This window comes from Narcine bancroftii, chromosome 6 (genome assembly GCF_036971445.1).
Source record: "Narcine bancroftii isolate sNarBan1 chromosome 6, sNarBan1.hap1, whole genome shotgun sequence".
Taxonomy (NCBI): domain Eukaryota; kingdom Metazoa; phylum Chordata; class Chondrichthyes; order Torpediniformes; family Narcinidae; genus Narcine; species Narcine bancroftii.
The window spans coordinates 52,167,097-52,185,650 of record NC_091474.1 but is presented as its reverse complement, the minus strand read 5'-3'; the positions used below and the strand labels follow the sequence as shown (position 1 = coordinate 52,185,650).

At 43.9% G+C, this 18,554-nt stretch overlaps 1 protein-coding gene across 1 annotated transcript in view; it reads left to right on the top strand.

Annotated features, from left to right (window-relative positions):
* Positions 1–10,522, top strand: part of LOC138736089 (protein spinster homolog 1-like) — a 374,628-nt gene extending 364,106 nt beyond the window's left edge. Inside the window, exon 12 of the mRNA XM_069884987.1 lies at positions 7,204–10,522. Within this exon, the coding sequence (XP_069741088.1) occupies positions 7,204–7,274 (71 nt within the window). The 3' untranslated portion in view covers positions 7,275–10,522. The remainder of the gene's footprint in view (positions 1–7,203) is intronic.
* Positions 10,523–18,554: the final 8,032 nt, after the last annotated feature.

Genomic DNA, 18,554 nt, shown 5'->3' with positions numbered 1-18,554 from the left:
GGGATCTGGAACAGCTAGAAAATTAGGCTGAAAAATGGCCGATGGAACTTAATGCAGACAAGTGTGAGGTGTTTCATTTTAGAAGGACAAACCAAGAAAGGACACACACGGTAAGTGGTAGAGCATTTGGGAGTGTGGTAGCACAGAGGGATCTGGGAAAACAGATACATAATTCCCTGGAAGTGGCATCACAGGTGGATAGGGTTGTAAAGAGAGCTTTTGGCACATTGATCTTCATAAATTAAAGTATTAAATATAGGAGCTGGGATGTTGTGGTAAAGTTGTATTAGACATTGGTGAGGCAAAATTTGGAAAACTGTGTGCAATTCTGGTCATCTAACTACAGGAAAGATATCAATAAGATTGAAAAAGTACAGAGAAAATTTACTAGTATGTAGTCTGGACTTCAGGAACTGAGTTACAGGGAAAGGTTAAACAAGTTAAGACTTTATTCCCTGGAGTGTAGAATAATGAGGGGAGATTTGATAGAGGTATTAAAAATTATGAGGGGGATAGACAGAGTAAATGGAAATAGCCTTTTTTCCACTGAGGGTAGGTGAGTTACAAACTAGAGGACATTGGTTAAGGGTGAAAGGGGAAAAATTTTATGGGAACATAAGGGGGAACTTCTTCACACAGGGAGTGGTGGGGGTATGGAACAAGCTGCCAGCTGAAGTGAGGGCTCAATTTTAACATTTAAGAAGAATTTGGACAGGTTCATGGATGGGAGGGGTATGGAGGGCTATGGTCTGGGAGTGGGTCAGTGGGACTAGGCAGAAAAATAGTTTGGCACAGACAAGAAGGGCTGAAGGGCTTGTTTCTGTGCTGTAATGTTCTATGGTTCTATAGCCTGAGATGACTGGCCCACATGAAAGAACTTCTTTATCCATCTATTTTTTATATTCATTCTGTATATTAATTTATTGTACACACTTGTAGTTCATTTTATTTTAATACAAAGTACCTGTCCAGCTGCAGCAAGTAAGAATTTTGATGCATTTGCACCTATTGCTAATTATTGTCGCATGCACGGAAATGGAATGAAAAAGATGCTTCTCATGGAAGTGTTGAACAGAAAATGTAGTGGCCAATTTATATTGAACACAGAACCTTACAACACAGGTTAGGCCCTTCAGCCCATGATGTGGTGCCGACCAATGTAAACTTACTCCACAACAATCTAACCCTCCATCCTTCACACCCATAACCCTCTATTTTTGTTGTTACATCCCTGAGCTTATCCATTAGTCTTTAGTAGGCTCTTATTGTATCAACCTCCACCATCACCCCCAGTAATGGTTCCCACCTCTTACGTGTAAAAAAACTTACCTTTGTCATCTCCCCAAAACGTTCCACCACTTACCTTACCTGGTGTTTGCTGTTGTTGCCCTAAGAAAATGGTGCTGTCTGTCCACCCTCCCTAAACCCCTCTCAAAATCACATACAGGGCCCTCCATAATGATTGGGACAAAGACACTTTTTCCTTTATTTGCCCCTGTGCTCTACAGTTTAAATTTGTAATCAAATAATTCACGTGATTTTCAGGGTTATTTGCATACATTTTACTTTGACCACATAGAAATTATAGCAATTTTTATACATAGTCCCCTCATTTCAGGGCACCGTAATGTTTGGGACATTTGGCTTCACAGGTGTTTGTGAGGACTCATGTATGTTTAATTGCTTCACTGGTGCAGGTATAAGAGAGCAGGGCTTGCTTCAAAGCTTCTATTCACCTTTGGAGTCTGTAGTTGGCATTTTTCAACACGAGGACCAGAGTTGCGCCAATGAAAGTCAAATAAGCCATTATGAGGCTGAAAAACAGAATAAAACAGTAAGAGACATCACCCAAACCTTCAGATTATCAAAATCAAAGTTTGGAACATCATTAAGAAGAAAGAGTGTCCGGGTGAGCTCAGTAATCGCAAAGGGACTGGTATTCAAAGGAAGACCTCCTCTACTGATGATAGAAGAATTCTCATCATAATGAAGAAAAATCCCCAAACGCCTGTCTGACAGATCAGAAATACTCTTCAGGAGGAAGGAGTGGATGTGTCAATGACGATTGTCCACAGAAGACTTTATGAACAGAAATACCGAGGCTACACAGCCAGATGCAAACCACTAGTGAGCCACAGAAACAGGTTGGCCAGATTACATTTGCCAAGAGCCTGCATAATTCTGGAAAAAGGTCTTGTGGACAGATGAAACCAAGATGAACCTGTATCAAAATGATGCAAGATCAAAGTGCGGAGGCATAAAAGAACTGCCCAAGATTCAACCCATACCAGCTCATCTGTGAAACATGGTGGTAGAGGTGCTATAGCCTGGGCATTTACGGCAGCCACAGGTATCTTCATTGCTGATGTAACTGCTAATGGCAGCAGCAAAATGAATTCTGAGGTGCACAGAGACATCTTATCTGCTCAAGTGTGACCAAACTGATTGGATGGCCCTTCATCCTACTGCAAGACAATGAGCCCAAACATACTGTTAAAGCAACAAAGGAGCTTTTCAAAGCTAAAAATGGGGCATGTTTTGAATGGCCAAGTCAATCACCCATTCCAAATCCAATTGAGCAGGGCCTTTCATATACTGAAGAGAAAACGTAAGGGGACAAGCTCCCAAAACTAGCAGAAGCTGAAAATGGCTGCAGTAGAGGCTTGGAGAGCATCACCAGGGAAGATACTCAGCGCCTGGTGATGTCTATGAATCACAGACTTCATGCAGTCATTGCAGGCAAGGAATATGTACTAAACATGACCAATATACTGTACATACCATTGCTGTGTCCCAAATATTATGGTGCCCTTAAATGAGGGGACAATGTATAAAATATGCTGTAATTTCTATATGGTCAAACCAAACAGAATACCAAAAAATGTCCTGATTAAAAAAAAGATTAAAATCTCGAACGTGCACTTTAATCACATGTAAATTGTTTAATTACAAATTTAAAACTATAGAGCACAGGGGCAAATAACGGAAAAAAGGTGTCTTTGTCCCAAACATTGTGGAGCGTACTTTCTTTTCTTTCTTTGGCTTGGCTTCGCGGATGAAGATTTATGGAGGGGTACGTCCACGTCTGCTGCAGGCTTGTTGATGACTGACAAGTCCGATGCGGGACAGGCAGGCATGCTTCCAGTAGTTGCAAGGGAAAATTGGTTGGTTGGGGTTGGGTGTTGGGTTTTTCCTCCTTTATCTTTTGTCAGTGAGGTAGGCTCTGCGGTCTTCTTCAAAGGAGGTTGCTGCCCACCGAACTGTGAGGCGCCAAGATGCACGGTTGGAGGCGATATCAGCCCACTGGCGGTGGTCAATGTGGCAGGCACCAAGAGATTTCTTTAAGCAGTCCTTGTACCTCTTCTTTGGTGCACGTCCGTCTCGGTGGCCAGTGGAGAGCTCGCCATATAACACGATCTTGGGAAGGCGATGGTCCTCCATTCTGGAGACATGACCTACCCAGCGCAGTTGGGTCTTCAGCAGCGTGGATTCGGTGCTTGTGGATTCCGCCAGCTCGAGTACTGCGATGTTGGTGATGAAGTCATTCCAATGAATGTTGAGGATGGAGCAGAGACAGCGCTGATGGAAGCGTTCTCGGAGCCGTAGGTGATGCCGGTAGAGGACCCATGATTCGGAGCCGAACAGGAGCGTGGGTATGACAATGGCTCTGTACACACTGATCTTTGTGTGTTTCTTCAGGTGGTTGTTTTTCCAGACTCTTTTGTGTAGTCTTCCAAAGGCGCTATTTGCCTTGGCAAGTCTGTTGTCTATCTCGTTGTCAATCCTTGCATCAGATGAAATGGTGCAGCCGAGGTAGGTAAACTGGTTGACTGTTTTGAGTTCTGTGTGCCCGATGGAGATGTGGGGGTGCTGGCTGATGGAGGACCTCAGTTTTCTTCAGGCTGACTTCCAGGCCAAATATTTTGGCAGTTTTCGCAAAACAGGACGTCATGTGCTGGAGAGCTCGCTCTGAATGGGCAACTAAAGCGGCATCGTCTGCAAAGAGTAGTTCACGGACAAGTTGCTCTTGTGTCTTGGTGTGAACTTGCAGGAGCCTCAGATTGAAGAGACTGCCATCTGTGAGGTACCAGATGTAAACAGCATCTTCATTGTTGAGGTCTTTCATGGCTTATTTCAGCATCATGCTGAAGTTGATAGTAAAGAGGGTTGGTGCGAGGACACAGGCTTGCTTCACGCCGTTGTCAATGGAGAAGGGTTTGGAGACCTCATTGCTGTATCTGACCCGACCTTGTTGGTTTTCGTGCAGTTGGATAACCATGTTGATGAACTTGGGGGAGCATCCGGGGCGCTCTAGTATTTGTCAAAGTCCTTTCCTGCTCACGGTGTCGAAGGCTTTGGTGAGGTCAACAAAGGTGTTGTAGAGTCCTTTGTTTTGTTCTCTGCACTTTTCTTGGAGCTGTCTGAGGGCAAAGACCATGTCAGTAGTTCCTCTGTTTGCGCGAAAGCCGCACTGTGATTCTGGGAGAACATTTTCTGTGACACTAGGTATTATTCTATTTAGGAGAATCCTAGCGAAGATTTTGCCTGCAATGGAGAGCAGCGTGATTCCCCTGTAGTTTGAGCAGTCTGATTTCTCGCCTTTGTTTTTGTACAGGGTGATGATGGTGGCATCACAAAGGTCCTGAGGCAGCTTTCCTTGGTACCAGCAGAGCATGAAAAACTCATGCAGTTTGGTATGCAGAGTTTTGCCGTCTGCCTTCCAGACCTCTGGGGGGGGATTCCATCCGTACCTGCTGCTTTGCCACTTTTCAGTTGTTCAATTGCCTTATATGTCTCTTCCCGGGTAAGGACCTCATCCAGGTCTAGACTCAAGGGCTGTTGAGGGAGCTGGAGCAGGGCAGATTCTTGGACTGAGCGGTTGGCACTGAAAAGAGATTGGAAGTGTTCTGACCATCGATTGAGGATGGAGATCTTGTCTCTGAGGAGGACTTCACTGTCTGAGCTGCGCAGAGGGCTTTGGACTTGGGGTGAGGGGCCGTACACAGCCCCTCTGAAGTCGCCAATGTCAGCGCTAAGCTGGGTTCGTTTGATGAGGCTAGTCCACCACTCATTTTGGATCTTCTAGAGTTTGCGCTAAAGATGGTTGCATGCGAGACGGAAGGCTCGTTTCTTTCTCTGGCCAGGAAGGCTTTGCAAGGTGAGTCTGGTGGGCAGATTGCTTCTTTGCCGGCAGCTCCTGGATTTCCTGGTAGTTTACGTCAAACCAGACCTGTACTGTACGTCTATTAAATCATCTCTCATTCTTTGTTGCTTGAAAGAGAAAAGCCTTGCTCCATATGACATTTTCTCCAAAACAGGCAGTGTCCTGGTAAATTTCCTCAGCACCTTTGCTGAACCATCTACATCCTTCCTGCAATGACGCAAACAGAACAGAATGCAAAACTCCAGGTATAGACAGCAAGACTGCACCAACGGTGACCAGATACCCTATTACCAGTGACTGAAGTTGGGTGATGGAGATTAACCTGGGAGGTTACTGCTCCATTGCTGATACCAGTTTCTCAGAAACAAATTACTGCTCTTGTCTCCTAGAAGTGAAGTGTCTGGCTTTGATGCATCACATTCTTATGGCCACTCAATTGAGACATGAGTCTTAGAATGCAGATCACAAGATGACAGCAAATCAACAACATCACTCAATGTTAGAGCAGTCTAACAACCTGTGTTCAATTCTGAAACATCCATTATATGCACTGTATCAGCGTTGATTTGTAGTCTATAATTGGGACGTATAATTTGTAGCAAGGCCTGTTATTAGTAGTGTCTAAGTCTCCAGGCAGATTGCAGTTGATTTACCTGTGTGCTCCAGTAAGCGGTGGTGGAGGTGGGGGGGGGGAGGAAGATGGAGACAAAGAGAGTGTGTTTGTGTATGTGGATGTGGGTGTGTGGGCATATATGTGTGGGGATGTGGGAGCATGTGTGTGTGGGTGTATGTGTGGATGGGTGTGGGTTGTGTGTGGGTTTCAGAGAGAGAGCATGTGTGAGACTGAGTGTATATATGGATGTGTGTGAGAGATAGATGGTGTGTCTGTGGGAGAGTGCAAGTGAGTGTGAGAGAAAGATTGTGAATGTATGTGTGTGTGCATGCATGTGTGCACGTGTGTGTTTGTGTGTGTCCATGTATGTGCGGGTGTGCACATGAGTGTGTATGTGTTTGTGAGTGTGTGTGCGCGTGCATGTGAGTGTGTGTGCAAGTGTGCATGTGTGTGTGTGTGTCTGTGTGTGTGTGTGTGTGTGTGTGTGTGTGTGTGTGTGTGTGTGTGTGTGTGTGTGTGAGAGAGAGAAAGAGAGAGAGAGAGAAGACTGCCTTTTACTTCCTAGATGTTGCATGAACTGCTGAGGTTCTCCAGTATGTGCTGCTGTGGCTTTCTTCGATTGAGTTCAGCAGACTGGTCCCAAGTATAGTGGCATTATCAATAAACAGTGATCGACCAGACAAACCTCTGTTCTCTCCTGTTTAAAACAATGGTGGCGGATCACATTTTAATTGCATTCTACAGAATTCCCATTGGAACACGCTGCTTCCTTGCAGGGCTCAACAGTATCATTACAACTGGCTGGAATACTGCCACAAAATTCCCATGGAGCTCTCTGCGCATCCTTTTATCGTCCCCTCAACACGAGAGGAAGCTGAAAAACTCATTCTAACTTTTAATTTTGATTTTCACGATACAGCATGGTCGAAGGCCCTTCTAACCTGTGCTACCCAATTGCACCCAATTAACCTCTGAACCTTGTATGTTTTGGAGGGTGGGTGGAAACTGGAGCACCTGGAGGAAACATGGGAAAAATGTACAAACACCTTACAGATAGCATCGGATTCAAACCCGGGTGCCACCCAGTGAAAGATGAAAATCTGTAGACACTGTGGTTGAAGTAAAAACACAGTGCTGGAGAAACTCAGCAGGTCAAACAGTGTCCTTTATATTTGCAAAGGTAAAAATACAGAACCGACATTTCAGGCTTGAGCCCTTCATCAAGGAGTGGACAAATATTGGCAGATGTCCGAACATGTTTGCGATATAAAGGACACTGTTTGACCTGCTGCCCAGTGATTTCCAGCCCACACCATTTTGTTTTCGGGAAGACGTATCAAAAGCACTCACCACAGGCAGAGCGATTATTGAAGAACATTTGACTCGGGAAGAATTGCAGTCGCATCACAGATTGTCTCTTTTGTAGATTTGGCAAACAGTCGCCCAGGACTGAGGCAAAAGCTGCCTACCGTGCCAGTGCCGGAGGTCGTGAGCTGAAGTCGCCACTCGATTCATTGGCCTGAAGAAGACAACTGCCCAACTTCTGGGATTACAGATAACTTACACATTTATTAAGAAGACTGGTAGTGTTACTTTCTTCCCGAGCGAAAGCCTTCTTTCACTTCTCCTTTCAGTATTTTTCACTCTGCACTTTCTTTTCTGTGCGTGGATCTACTTTCTTAATTGTGGGCACTGTGTGTAGCTGAGAGAGAGTTTGTGTCTCTTGACCATCATTGATTCTGCTTGAGAAGGTGATGGTGAGTCTCTTGGGGAGATTGCGATGAATGCCCTCCCATAGAGCAAGCAGCTCATAAGTTGCAAGAACATTGTTTCACTGCCAACAAGTCCTTAAACAAAATCATTTGGAACAAAGCACTGTGAAGCACTTACTCAGAAGAGCTTTGACTCTTTCATGACATCTCTGCACACTGAAACCTATTCACTATTTTTGAAGTGTAGTCAAAAGTATTACAGCAGAGAGATGCATCACATTTACCTCTCCTTAAGGCCTCACAGACTCCTCTGGTTGAGTTTGGGAGCATCGAGTCATACAGCATGGAACAAGACCTTTGGCCCAACTTGTCCATGCTATTTTTGAAGAATCCAAGTTAGATTCTGGGCTCATCCCATTTGCCTGCAATTAATCCCTATGCTTTTCACCTTTTCCTATCCATACATTTGTCCAATACTCTTTGAACCCACTTTTATCGCTTTGACTGACAGCTCATTCCAGATGCAGACCACCATCTCAGTTGCCCTCAGGTCTCTCTTAAATCTGTGCCCTCTCACCTTCAATCTTAGCCCTTTAGTTGTAGACTTATCTACCCCTGGGGAAAAAAGACCGTGAGCATTCCATATCTCTCATGATTTTATAAACCTCCTCACCCCTCGGCCTACCACGAATCAAGACCCAGCCCACCCAACCTCTTCCTCCTGACCACAACTTCCTCTGACTCATCAGTAACCTTCCTGTAGCTGGGCGACCAGAACTACACATAGTGCTCCAAGTGTGGCCTTGCCAACAGACAAATAATGTCTCTACTTTCACCATTTGGAGTGTAGGTGCTGGACAGTGCTGTGAAATCCTTCCATCCACCTGTGGGGGCATCAGAATGAACTCATCACTCACCCAGAGGTGTTTAACTTTGGAACCTGGTTGTTCAGTTCTCATCAATTTGCTGGCAAATCAAAGAATAAAGTTGAAAGCCGCTCTGCCCTTTGCCTGATTCCTGTTGGCATCCTCATTCCCCGTCCTCTGTCCCTTCTGTATACGTGAGCCTGGACATTGAGTAGCAGCATGTTTTTTGACCACTACGGCACAGTTAGTGCAGTGATTAGCATAGTGTTATCACAGCCCCAGCAATCCAGGCTTGAATCCGGTGCTGTCTGTTAAATGCTTTAAAAATTAAATTCAGACATATAGCACAGTAACAGGCCATTCAGTCCATGTGCCTGTGCTGTCTAATCAAACCCAATTAGCCCAGACCCCGGTACATTTAGAATGATGGGAGGAAACCAGAACCTCTGGGGAAAATCCCTGCAGACAGTGCGGGATTCGAACCTCAGTCCTGATTGCTAGTGCTGTAACAGTGTTGCAGAAACTGCTTCACCAACCATGTCGCCCAAAGTCTGCATGTCTCCCCGTGTCTGCGCAGGTTTAATGGGTGCTCTGGTTTTCTCCCATGTTCCAAAAACCCTATGGGGTTTGTAGGTCAATTGATGTATTTGGGCAGCATGGTCTCATGGGCCAGAAGGATCTGTTACAGTGCTGTATTGCTAAATTAAAATCATAAAAGTTTTTTAAAAAATCACAGCAGGATTTCCCAATCTCCCAATGTCCTTCCCAGTGAAGTTGATATATAATTGGCCATCTGACATACTGGTAGCTCCTGGGTTCATTTACACCAGATTCTGACAAAATTTGCCCCCACTGCATACTGAACTTGGGGTCCAGTTACTGTGATTTCAAGGAGAGGATGTATTCTCAGTGACAGTGAGTAGGACTTTTTATGCATTTCAACATTTCAAATTAAACTGTAAATCTTTCCCAGAATTTATTTATTGCTTTTGCCTTGGGATTTACTATTGTGAAGATTAATTTGAGAGAAAATGAATAGGATTCGATCTCCACTATAGATCCTGTTGTTTATGTCACTTTAATATTTAGACTATTGTTTGAATGCATGGACAACACAACCAAATTGTTCAAGGAACAATGTTGGGAATCTTCACAAAGATAAAGGAAAGGGGAAGGGGAATTATTCCTATCAGAGAAGTAGATTTGTAGCCTCTCATTAAAATTGACCTTTGGAGTACCGCTTGATTAATTTTCGGTAACAGGCACTTCCGACCCACAAGCCCATAGTGCCAAATACACCTAATGTGATCAATCAGTTCAAATGTGACTTTGGCAGTCAAGGGCAATTTCAGCTCAGACTAGTATATTTCAAATCTGTTCTCTCCTCTTGGCTGTGCTTGGTTTAGTAACTTCCAGACTCATCTCTAAGTGGGTCAATAAATACAGAAATAGTGAGAGAGAGAGAGAGAGAGAGATAGATAACAGACAAAGACAGAAGGGGTTTTTAATGCACAAAAGCCGCATTATCGCTTGCTCAAGATTTAAAAAAAAACAAGGCGAATTTACCTTTTATCTAGAGGTTGATAAAGGTGGATCGCGCAATCCCAGAGCAGTGCGCCGGCTTCCCAAGGCAAAAGGGAGCAGGATGTGTAGCACAGCAGTGGCTGGCCTGTGACAACCTCCCACCCTGCTGCCTGTCATCCCCCACCCTGCTGACTGACAGCCCTGTCACCCTGCTGCTTCCCCACCCTGCTGCCTGACAGACCCATCACCCTGTTGCCTGACAGACTGGTCACCCCACAGCTTGACAGCCCCCCACCCTGCTGCCTGTCAGCCCTGCCAGCCAGCTGCCTGACAGTCCCATCACCTCGTTGTTTGACAGACCCATCAACCCACTGCCTGACAGCCCCCCACCCCAGGACCTGATAGCTCTGTCACTCCGCAGCCTGATAGCCCCCACCCTGCTGCCTGATACCCCACACCCTGCTGCTCGACAGCTCCCCACCCTGCTGTCTGACAGCTGTATCACCCCACAGCCAGACAGCCCCATTGACTCACTGTCCTGCTGCCTGATTGCTCTTTCATGGTGGGATCAGTTTGAGGGAATGGGCAGCAAGAGAGAGTGAGCAGCATGAGGGAGGGGGGTACTATGGGAGAACAGGTGGCATGAGGGTGCACAGCAAGGGGGTTGGTGTGAGGGAGCGGAGCGAGTGGCAGCTTGAGGGAGTGGAGCAAGGGGTAGTGTGAGGGAGAGGAGTTGGGGGGCGACGAGGGAGCGGAGTGGAAGGGGGTGGTGTTAGAGAGTGGAGTGAGGGGGGCAGTGAGAGGGAGCGGAGCAGGGGGGATTGAGGGAGCAGAGCTGGGGGATTGAGGGAGCAGAGCGGGGGAGTGAAGGAGCAGGGCAGCCTGAGAGAGCAGAGCAGTGGGGGGGGGGGGGTGGCGGTGTGAGGAAGTGGAGCGGGGTGGCAGTGTGAACGTGCAGCCTGACAGCTCCACCAGCCACTCTGTGACAGCCGGGCAACGATACTGCCAGCACGACGGCAATCTTTTACGCAGGAGGGGGAGCAACTTCACTCCATCTCTACCCAGTCCAGCTGCTTTCAAACTTTTTGTGGAGGCAAGTGCAGCAATGAAAAGACAGATGAAAGATGCCTTTTTTTTCTCTATAAAAGGGCCTGGAGAGGAGGTGAGAGGGAGAAATGGAAAGAGAGAATGGGGAGAGAGAGGGGGAAAAGGAAAAGGGAAGTGAAGTGGAAAAGAGAGAGGGGGAAGAGAGAATGGTGAGTTTGTTTGCTGAGTGGTAGTGAGAGGAGTTTTGTTCAATCCCGGGTCTAGGCCCAACTTATCTCCTTTGTGTATGTAAACAGTAAATATCAAAACCTCCGAAACATGGCCATCCCCAGAGCGAAACCTTGACTTAACTATGCACAAACATTGACCAAAAAATGTATTATTAATATTAAAAAAACACCTTTCTCTTTAATGATCAGCAAGGCAGAGATAAGTAATTTCCTTTCTGCTTCAGGAAATGTTTTATTTAATATTTTATTTTAATTTTCATAGAGTCATCCAACAGAACATATAATCTTTTTTTAACATTCATGTAACATACAGTCTATATTTATCCCCCCCCCCCCCATCCTCGTACAACTGAAAGTACCATAAATTAAATTACCTCAATTCAGATTCTAGTAGGGTCAAAGAGCCGACAGAAACATAGGAAAAAAACCAAGGGGAAAAAAAAAATCAGAAAGTCTGAGTAACAAAGGGTAAAAAGATCTTAAATTAAATTTAAAAGATATTAAAAGCTCAAAATGAGACTGAAAGAAACCCATCACCTCCATCATGTCCCACTTCCTTGATCACGTTCATTTCTCTGTTGGGACAGATTGATACAGTGCCCCTGTTCGATGGGGCCAATATATTTCAGGTAAGGTTGCCACACTTTAGTGAGTGTGTCATGCTTCCCCCTTAGATTGTACATGGTTTTCTCCAGAGAAATGCAAAATTTGGAGTCAAACTTCCACGAAACTGCTATACACTTACTTGCTGCCGCCAAGGTGACTTTCATGAACTGAATTTGGTATTTGAACAGTCTAAAACTTACGTCCCCAATGTATCCCAGAAGGTACAACTCTGGATCCTGTGGAAAATCTACTTCTGTAATTTTTTTAGAATGTTCCCCAGGTCTTCCCAGAAAGATCTTACCTTTGTACACAGCCAGGGGAAATGGACAGAAGTTCCAACCTCCACACCGCACCTAAAGTACATTTCCAAAATATTTGGCTTTGATTTGTGTAATTTTTGTTGTGTGAGGTACAAACTGGTCCGAGAAGTTGTATTGCCCCAACCTCTACCTGGTGCTAATAGCCCCAGTCACACTGTCCAGGACAGGTCTTGTTACCACCCTTCATTGATTGTTGTGCCCAAGTCTGACTCCCATCTCTCCCTTGACCTGTGTAAGCTTGGCTTCAGGCCCTCACTTCGGAATATGTAATACATCTTAGAGATAAATTTACACACTTTCCCCTGTCAAATTAGAATCTCCATGTTACTACATCTAGGCAGGGTCATAGACGGTCACAATTTTTCCCTTGAGAAAGATAGTTTGCAGATAGCAGAAGAAAGTTCCGCGAGACAAATTGTATTTGTTTCTCATCTACTCAAATGACATGAGCTGCCCTCACTTGTAACAATCCTTGATGCATCCGATCCCTTTCTTGCACCAGGTGTCCATGATTTTATTACCCAGAGTCAAGGATATTAAATTATTCTGGGTCAAGAGCGTTTTGGTAGATATCCCAACCTCCCAATCCAATGCAATCCAAAACATTGATTCATTATTTGCTATGTTTGAAGTACATGCTTTAATGTAGGGTTATCTTTGAAATTAATTTAGCATCCCATTTATATATAAACTCTCCTGCTAACTTTTAACCCACTGCATGTAGTCCAATTTGTGTCCAGGAGGAGGGGGCCCCTTCCTCAAAGAGTGAAGTGATAAACCTTGCCTGGGCTGCCCAGTAATATTTTTTAAAGTCAGGTCATTTTAAACCCCCCAAATTATCGTCCCATGTCAACTTTTCCATGCAGGTTTTAGCCACTTTTCCATTCCATAGGAACCTTCTGACACATTTGTTGAGCATCTTAAAAAAGCCCTGGAGCAATGAAATGGGTAATGACTGAAAAAGATACTGGAGCCTTGCACCACCTTCATTCTGACACAGTTAACTCTGGCCACCAGTGTTATGGGCAGAGTCCCCCATCCAGCAAGGTCCTCCTCAATCTTCCAGAGCACGTTTGAATAAATTGCACAAATCTTTGTCCACTTTTTATCCCAGATATTTAATGCCTTCTTGTGGTCATAAGAATCGACTTCTCTGCTGATATTGTCTCTAATTCCTGTTTGTCAAAGGCATAATTTCACTTTTGTCCAGATTTATTTTATACCCTGAGACCTTCCCATAATCTTCCAGTGTGGTCCTCAGCCTGGTCAATGACTCCCTAGCATCTGTTAAATGCACTAACACATCATCAGCAAAAAGGTTGATTTTGTGCTCCACCTGACCCACCCTAAACCCATTTATGTCTAGATCCCACCAAATGACTTCCACCAGCAGCTTAATGGCCATTTTGAACAGAACTGGGGACAATGGATGGCCCTGCCTACTGGACCTGCTCAAAGGAAACACTGGAGACATCTGCCCATGTGTAATAATTTTTGCTTGGGGATTACAGTAATGTGTCTTCACTCAGTTAACAAATGTTTGACCCAATCCAAATTTCTCCAGTACCCTGAACAAAAAGTCCCACTCCAATCTGTCAAAGACTTTTTCCACATCCAAAGCTATGGCTGCTCCTGGATCCACCCCCCCGACTGTACCAGATATACTATATGAACCAATCTAGCTTTGTTGTTTGCTGATTGTCTCCTTACTAAAGATCCAGCTTGGTCTGGATTTGTTAATTTCAGTAAATATTCTGCCAATCTATTGGCCAATGCTTTTGCAAAGATTTTATATGTGTTTAATAACAAGATGGGTCTATATGAGGCAGGGTTCAATGGGTCCCTGCCTTTTCTGGAACCACTATGATATTTGCTGTTGAGAAAGATTCCAGGAGAGTATGTGTCTCCACCGCCTGATCCACCACCTTCATAAGAAGGGGCATTAAAAGATCTTTGACCTCTTTATAAAATTCAGCAGGGAAACCATCCTCCCCCAATGATTTACCAGCTCTCATAGAGCAATTTCCTCTTTAGAGAAAGAGGCATTCACTCCCTCTTGTTTTTCCTGATCCAAATTTGGTAGTTCCAATGAAAGCAAGAAATAATCCATCTTGGTAGGATCTTCCCCTGATTCAGACAATATCAACCTTATAAAACCTGCCAAACATTACTTTTATCTCCTTTGGTTTATGTGAAATTGCCTCAACCCCCCCCCCCCCATCTGAATGGCATTGATTGTTCTTAGGCCTCTTCCACCCTCACCTGCCAGGATAAGATTTTGTGGGGCCCCATCCCCAAACTCATAATACTGCTGTCTCAATCTTAAAATCAACCTTTCTGTCTTATACGTTTGTAACATATTATATTTGAGCTTTTTATTCACCAAAGTCCTGTATTTTTCTTCTGTACCTGTTCTTTGATAATCCTTTTCCAGCTGAGCTATCTCCTGTTCTAAAGTGTTAACCTCCTTCATGTGCCCCTTTTTGGATGGTCTTGGTATAACCAATGATATGACCCCTTAAATAAGCCTTCACTGTGTCCCATATTAGGAAGTTGTCCTCAGTAGAGGGACAGTTCATCTCACAGAACAATTCTATCTGAGCTCTAACAAAGCTACAAAATTCCGGTCTTCCCAACAACAGGCTCCATCTATACATCAAGGTGTGCTTATCTCGCATTGTAATGGACAGCATCAAGGGTGAATGGTCAGACAGTAGTCGAGCCATGTACTCAATCTCCACTATCCTATCCTCCAATTGGGCTGATGCCAAAAATAAATCAATTCTGGTGTAAGAACCATGTTGTCTTGAGTAAAAGGAGAAATCTCTTTGTCTCAGATTCAGCCTTCTCCAGACATCTATTAGATTTATCTAATTCATAAAAGCTAGAATGGACTTCACCACCCTGTCCTTGTTACCTTCTTTGCTAATTTGCCAATGACCTGATCCAAACAAAAATTAAAGTCCCCTCCAAACAAAACATTCTCCCACCTTTCAGATATTTTGAAGAATATGTCCTATATGAATTTCTCATAATCAAAGTTCAAGGCATAAATATACATAAGTGTCCAGAGTATATTAGACAACTCATCATCACGAATCTCCGCACTGAATTAGTGACCACTTCCTTGGCCATCACTGAAACATTCTTCCCTATCAAGATAGCCACTCCCCAGCTCTGAAACTGAAGGAGGACACTGCCACTTGGCCCACTCACCCACTCTTTAACTTTAAATGTTCTTGCTTTGTAAAGTGGGTCTCCTGTAAAAATATTATATCTGCCTGCATCTTTTTTAGGTGTGCCAAGACTCTTTCTCTCTTAATTGTCTTGTTTATCCCATTTACATTAAAATTCATGAATTTGATTAACTTATCCATTATCCCCAGACCACTCCATTATAACATAACATAACATAACAATTACAGCACGGAAACAGGCCATTAGGCCCTTCTAGTCTGCACCGAACCAAACACCCCTTTCTAGTCCCACCTCCCTGCACAATGCCCATAACCCTCCATCTTCTTCTCATCCATATACCTGTCCAAACTTTTCTTAAATAATACAATTGACTCCGCCGCCACTATTTCTCCCGGAAGATCATTCCACACAGCTACCACTCTCTGAGTAAAGAGGTTCCCCCTCATGTTACCTCTAAACCTCTGCCCCTTAATTCTTAACTCATGTCCTCTTGTTTTAAATTTCCTCCTCTTAACGGAAATAGTCTATCCACATCCATTCTGTCTATCCCTTTCATAATCTTAAATACTTCTATCAAATCCCCTCTCAACCTTCTACGCTCCAAAGAATAAAGACCCAATCTGTCCAATCTCTCCCCATACTCCAGATGCTTAAACCCAGGCAACATTCTGGTAAACCTTCTGTGCACTCTCTCCACTCTGTTTATATCCTTCCTATAATTAGGCGACCAGAACTGCACACAGAACTCCAAATTAGGCCGCACCAACGTCTTATACAATCTCAACATCACCTCCCAACTCCTATATTCCATGCAATGATTGATAAAGGCCAGCATACTAAAAGCCTTCTTCACCACCCTATTCACGTGAGTTTCTACCTTCAGGGAACGATGTACCGTTACTTCTAAATCTTTCTGCTCTTCTGTATTCCTCAATGCTCTCCCATTTACCACGTATGTCCTATTCTGATTCTTCTTACCAAAATGAAGCACCTCACACTTATCAGCATTAAATTCCATCTGCCATTTTTCAGCCCACTTTTCTAAGCAGCCCAAATCCCTCTGCAATCCTTGAAAACCTTCTTCATTATCCACTATTCCACCTATCTTAGTATCGTCTGCATATTTACTAATCCAATTCACCACCCCATCATCTAGATCATTAATGTATATAACGAACAACAATGGGCCCAATACAGATCCTTGAGGCACACCACTGGTCACCGGCCTCCAACCTGACAGACAATTATCCTCTACCACTCTCTGGCCTCTCCCTTTCAGCCAATGTTCAATCCATTTGACTCCTTCTCATCCCCTGATACTTCAGCTCCACCCTGATACTCCTCCGTAAATCCTTGGTGCAGGCAACCATATTCCACACATGAAAAAATAAATCCCCCCCTCTTCCTTTCCCCCTTCTAGTTTATATTTACCCCCCCCCCGGCCCAATAACCAAGCTATTGGTGCCAATCCCACCCCATCTATCACTTTCCCTTCCTTGAGCTCCCTATGTTCATTCTTACTTCTAATAAACATTCATCTTTAAACATTAACATGAAAAAACACATGCCCCTTGTATTCCTCACAATGACAATATTTACTGTCCCTTACCCCCGATTCCCTCTCTCCACCTTATTTACATTTACATTTCATCTCAAAGCAGTGCCAGGGTTCTTACAAAGTCTATTATCTCTCTTGGATCCTTAAAAAACTTTCTTTCCCCTCCCATCCTTAACATCTTCAGTGTTGCTGGGTGAAGGAGGGTAAACTTGATTCCTTTTTGTTTAAAGCTCTTTTTAACCAGGTCAAATTCTCTCCTGCATTTTCCCCCTCATATCCACCAACCCACCCCCCCCCCCCCCCCATCTGCCGCCACCTGTAAAATCCTCTCTCTATCCTGGAAGTGCAGGAGGCTTACCAGGATAGAACAAGGCTGTTGGTGATTTGGCCTTGGGTGGGGAGTGGGCCCATTTTATTCTTAGATTATTTCCAATTTGTTCCCTCCCCAGTGTATCTGGGATAAATAGAACTACAGAATATCCTAAAAGAATCCCCCAAACCTCCCCTCCCCCAAACATTACCCTTCCCTCTATCCTAACTCTAATCCCCCCCTACCCCCAATAAAAAAAGAATAGCTAAAGAAAATAAATAGATAAGGAGAATATCTCGCATCATTCATTTACTATATGATAAGGAGATCCAGCAGCACTCAAAACCAGCCTTGTTTTCAAATTAAAATGGTCCAAATATGGGCTCCAAATCTTTTTAAATACGTAATATTTATCCCTTAGATTATGTTATCATATCCATTGGTATACACGACCTCATTTCCAAATGCCATCTTTGTAAATTAAGCTCCATTTGATCTTTCCATGAAATAGCTATACATTTCCTCACCACTTCTAGAGCTAATTGCATAAACACCATCTGAAATTTATCCAATTTATATACCAAAGCCATTTCACTATCTTCTCCAATTAAAAATATATTTGAAACTAAAGAAAATTTTATTTTCAAAATATCTTGCAAGCAATCTCTTAATCTAGACCAAAAACCCCTAACTTTCTCACAAGAAAACGTACCTTTTTGCTTATTACACCAAAAACACAAATCCAAAGCATTCAGTTTATATCTTTTCAGACGTTCTGGAGTTAAATATAATTAGAAACATAGAACATTACAGCACAGAAACAGGCCTCTGTGCCAAACTATTTTTTTTGCCTAGTCCCACTGACCTGCACCCAGTCCATAGCCCTCCATTCCTCTCCCAACTACATACCTGCCAAATTTCCTCCTAACTGTTAAAATTGAGCCCACAGTCACCACTTCAGCTGGCAGCTCATTGCACACCCCCACTACACTCTGTGTGAAGATGCTCCCCGTCATGTTCCCCTAAACTTTTCCGCTTTCACCCTTAACCCACATCCTCTGGTTTGTATCTCACCTCCCCTCAGTGGAAAAAAACCAACCTACATTTACTCTGTCTATCCCCCTCATAATTTTAAATACCTCTATCAAATCTCCCCTTATTCTTCTACACCCCAGGGAATAAAGTCCTAACCTGTTTAACCTTTCCCTGAAACTCAATTCATGAAGTCTGGGCAACATCCGAGTAAATCTTCTCTGAACTCTTTCTATCTTTTTGATATCTTTCCTATTGTTTGGTGACCAAAACTGCACACAATATTCTAAATTTAGCCTCACCAATGCCTTATACAACTTTAACATGACATCCCAACTCCTGAACTCAATACAGCTCTGTGCCCTACTATTTTC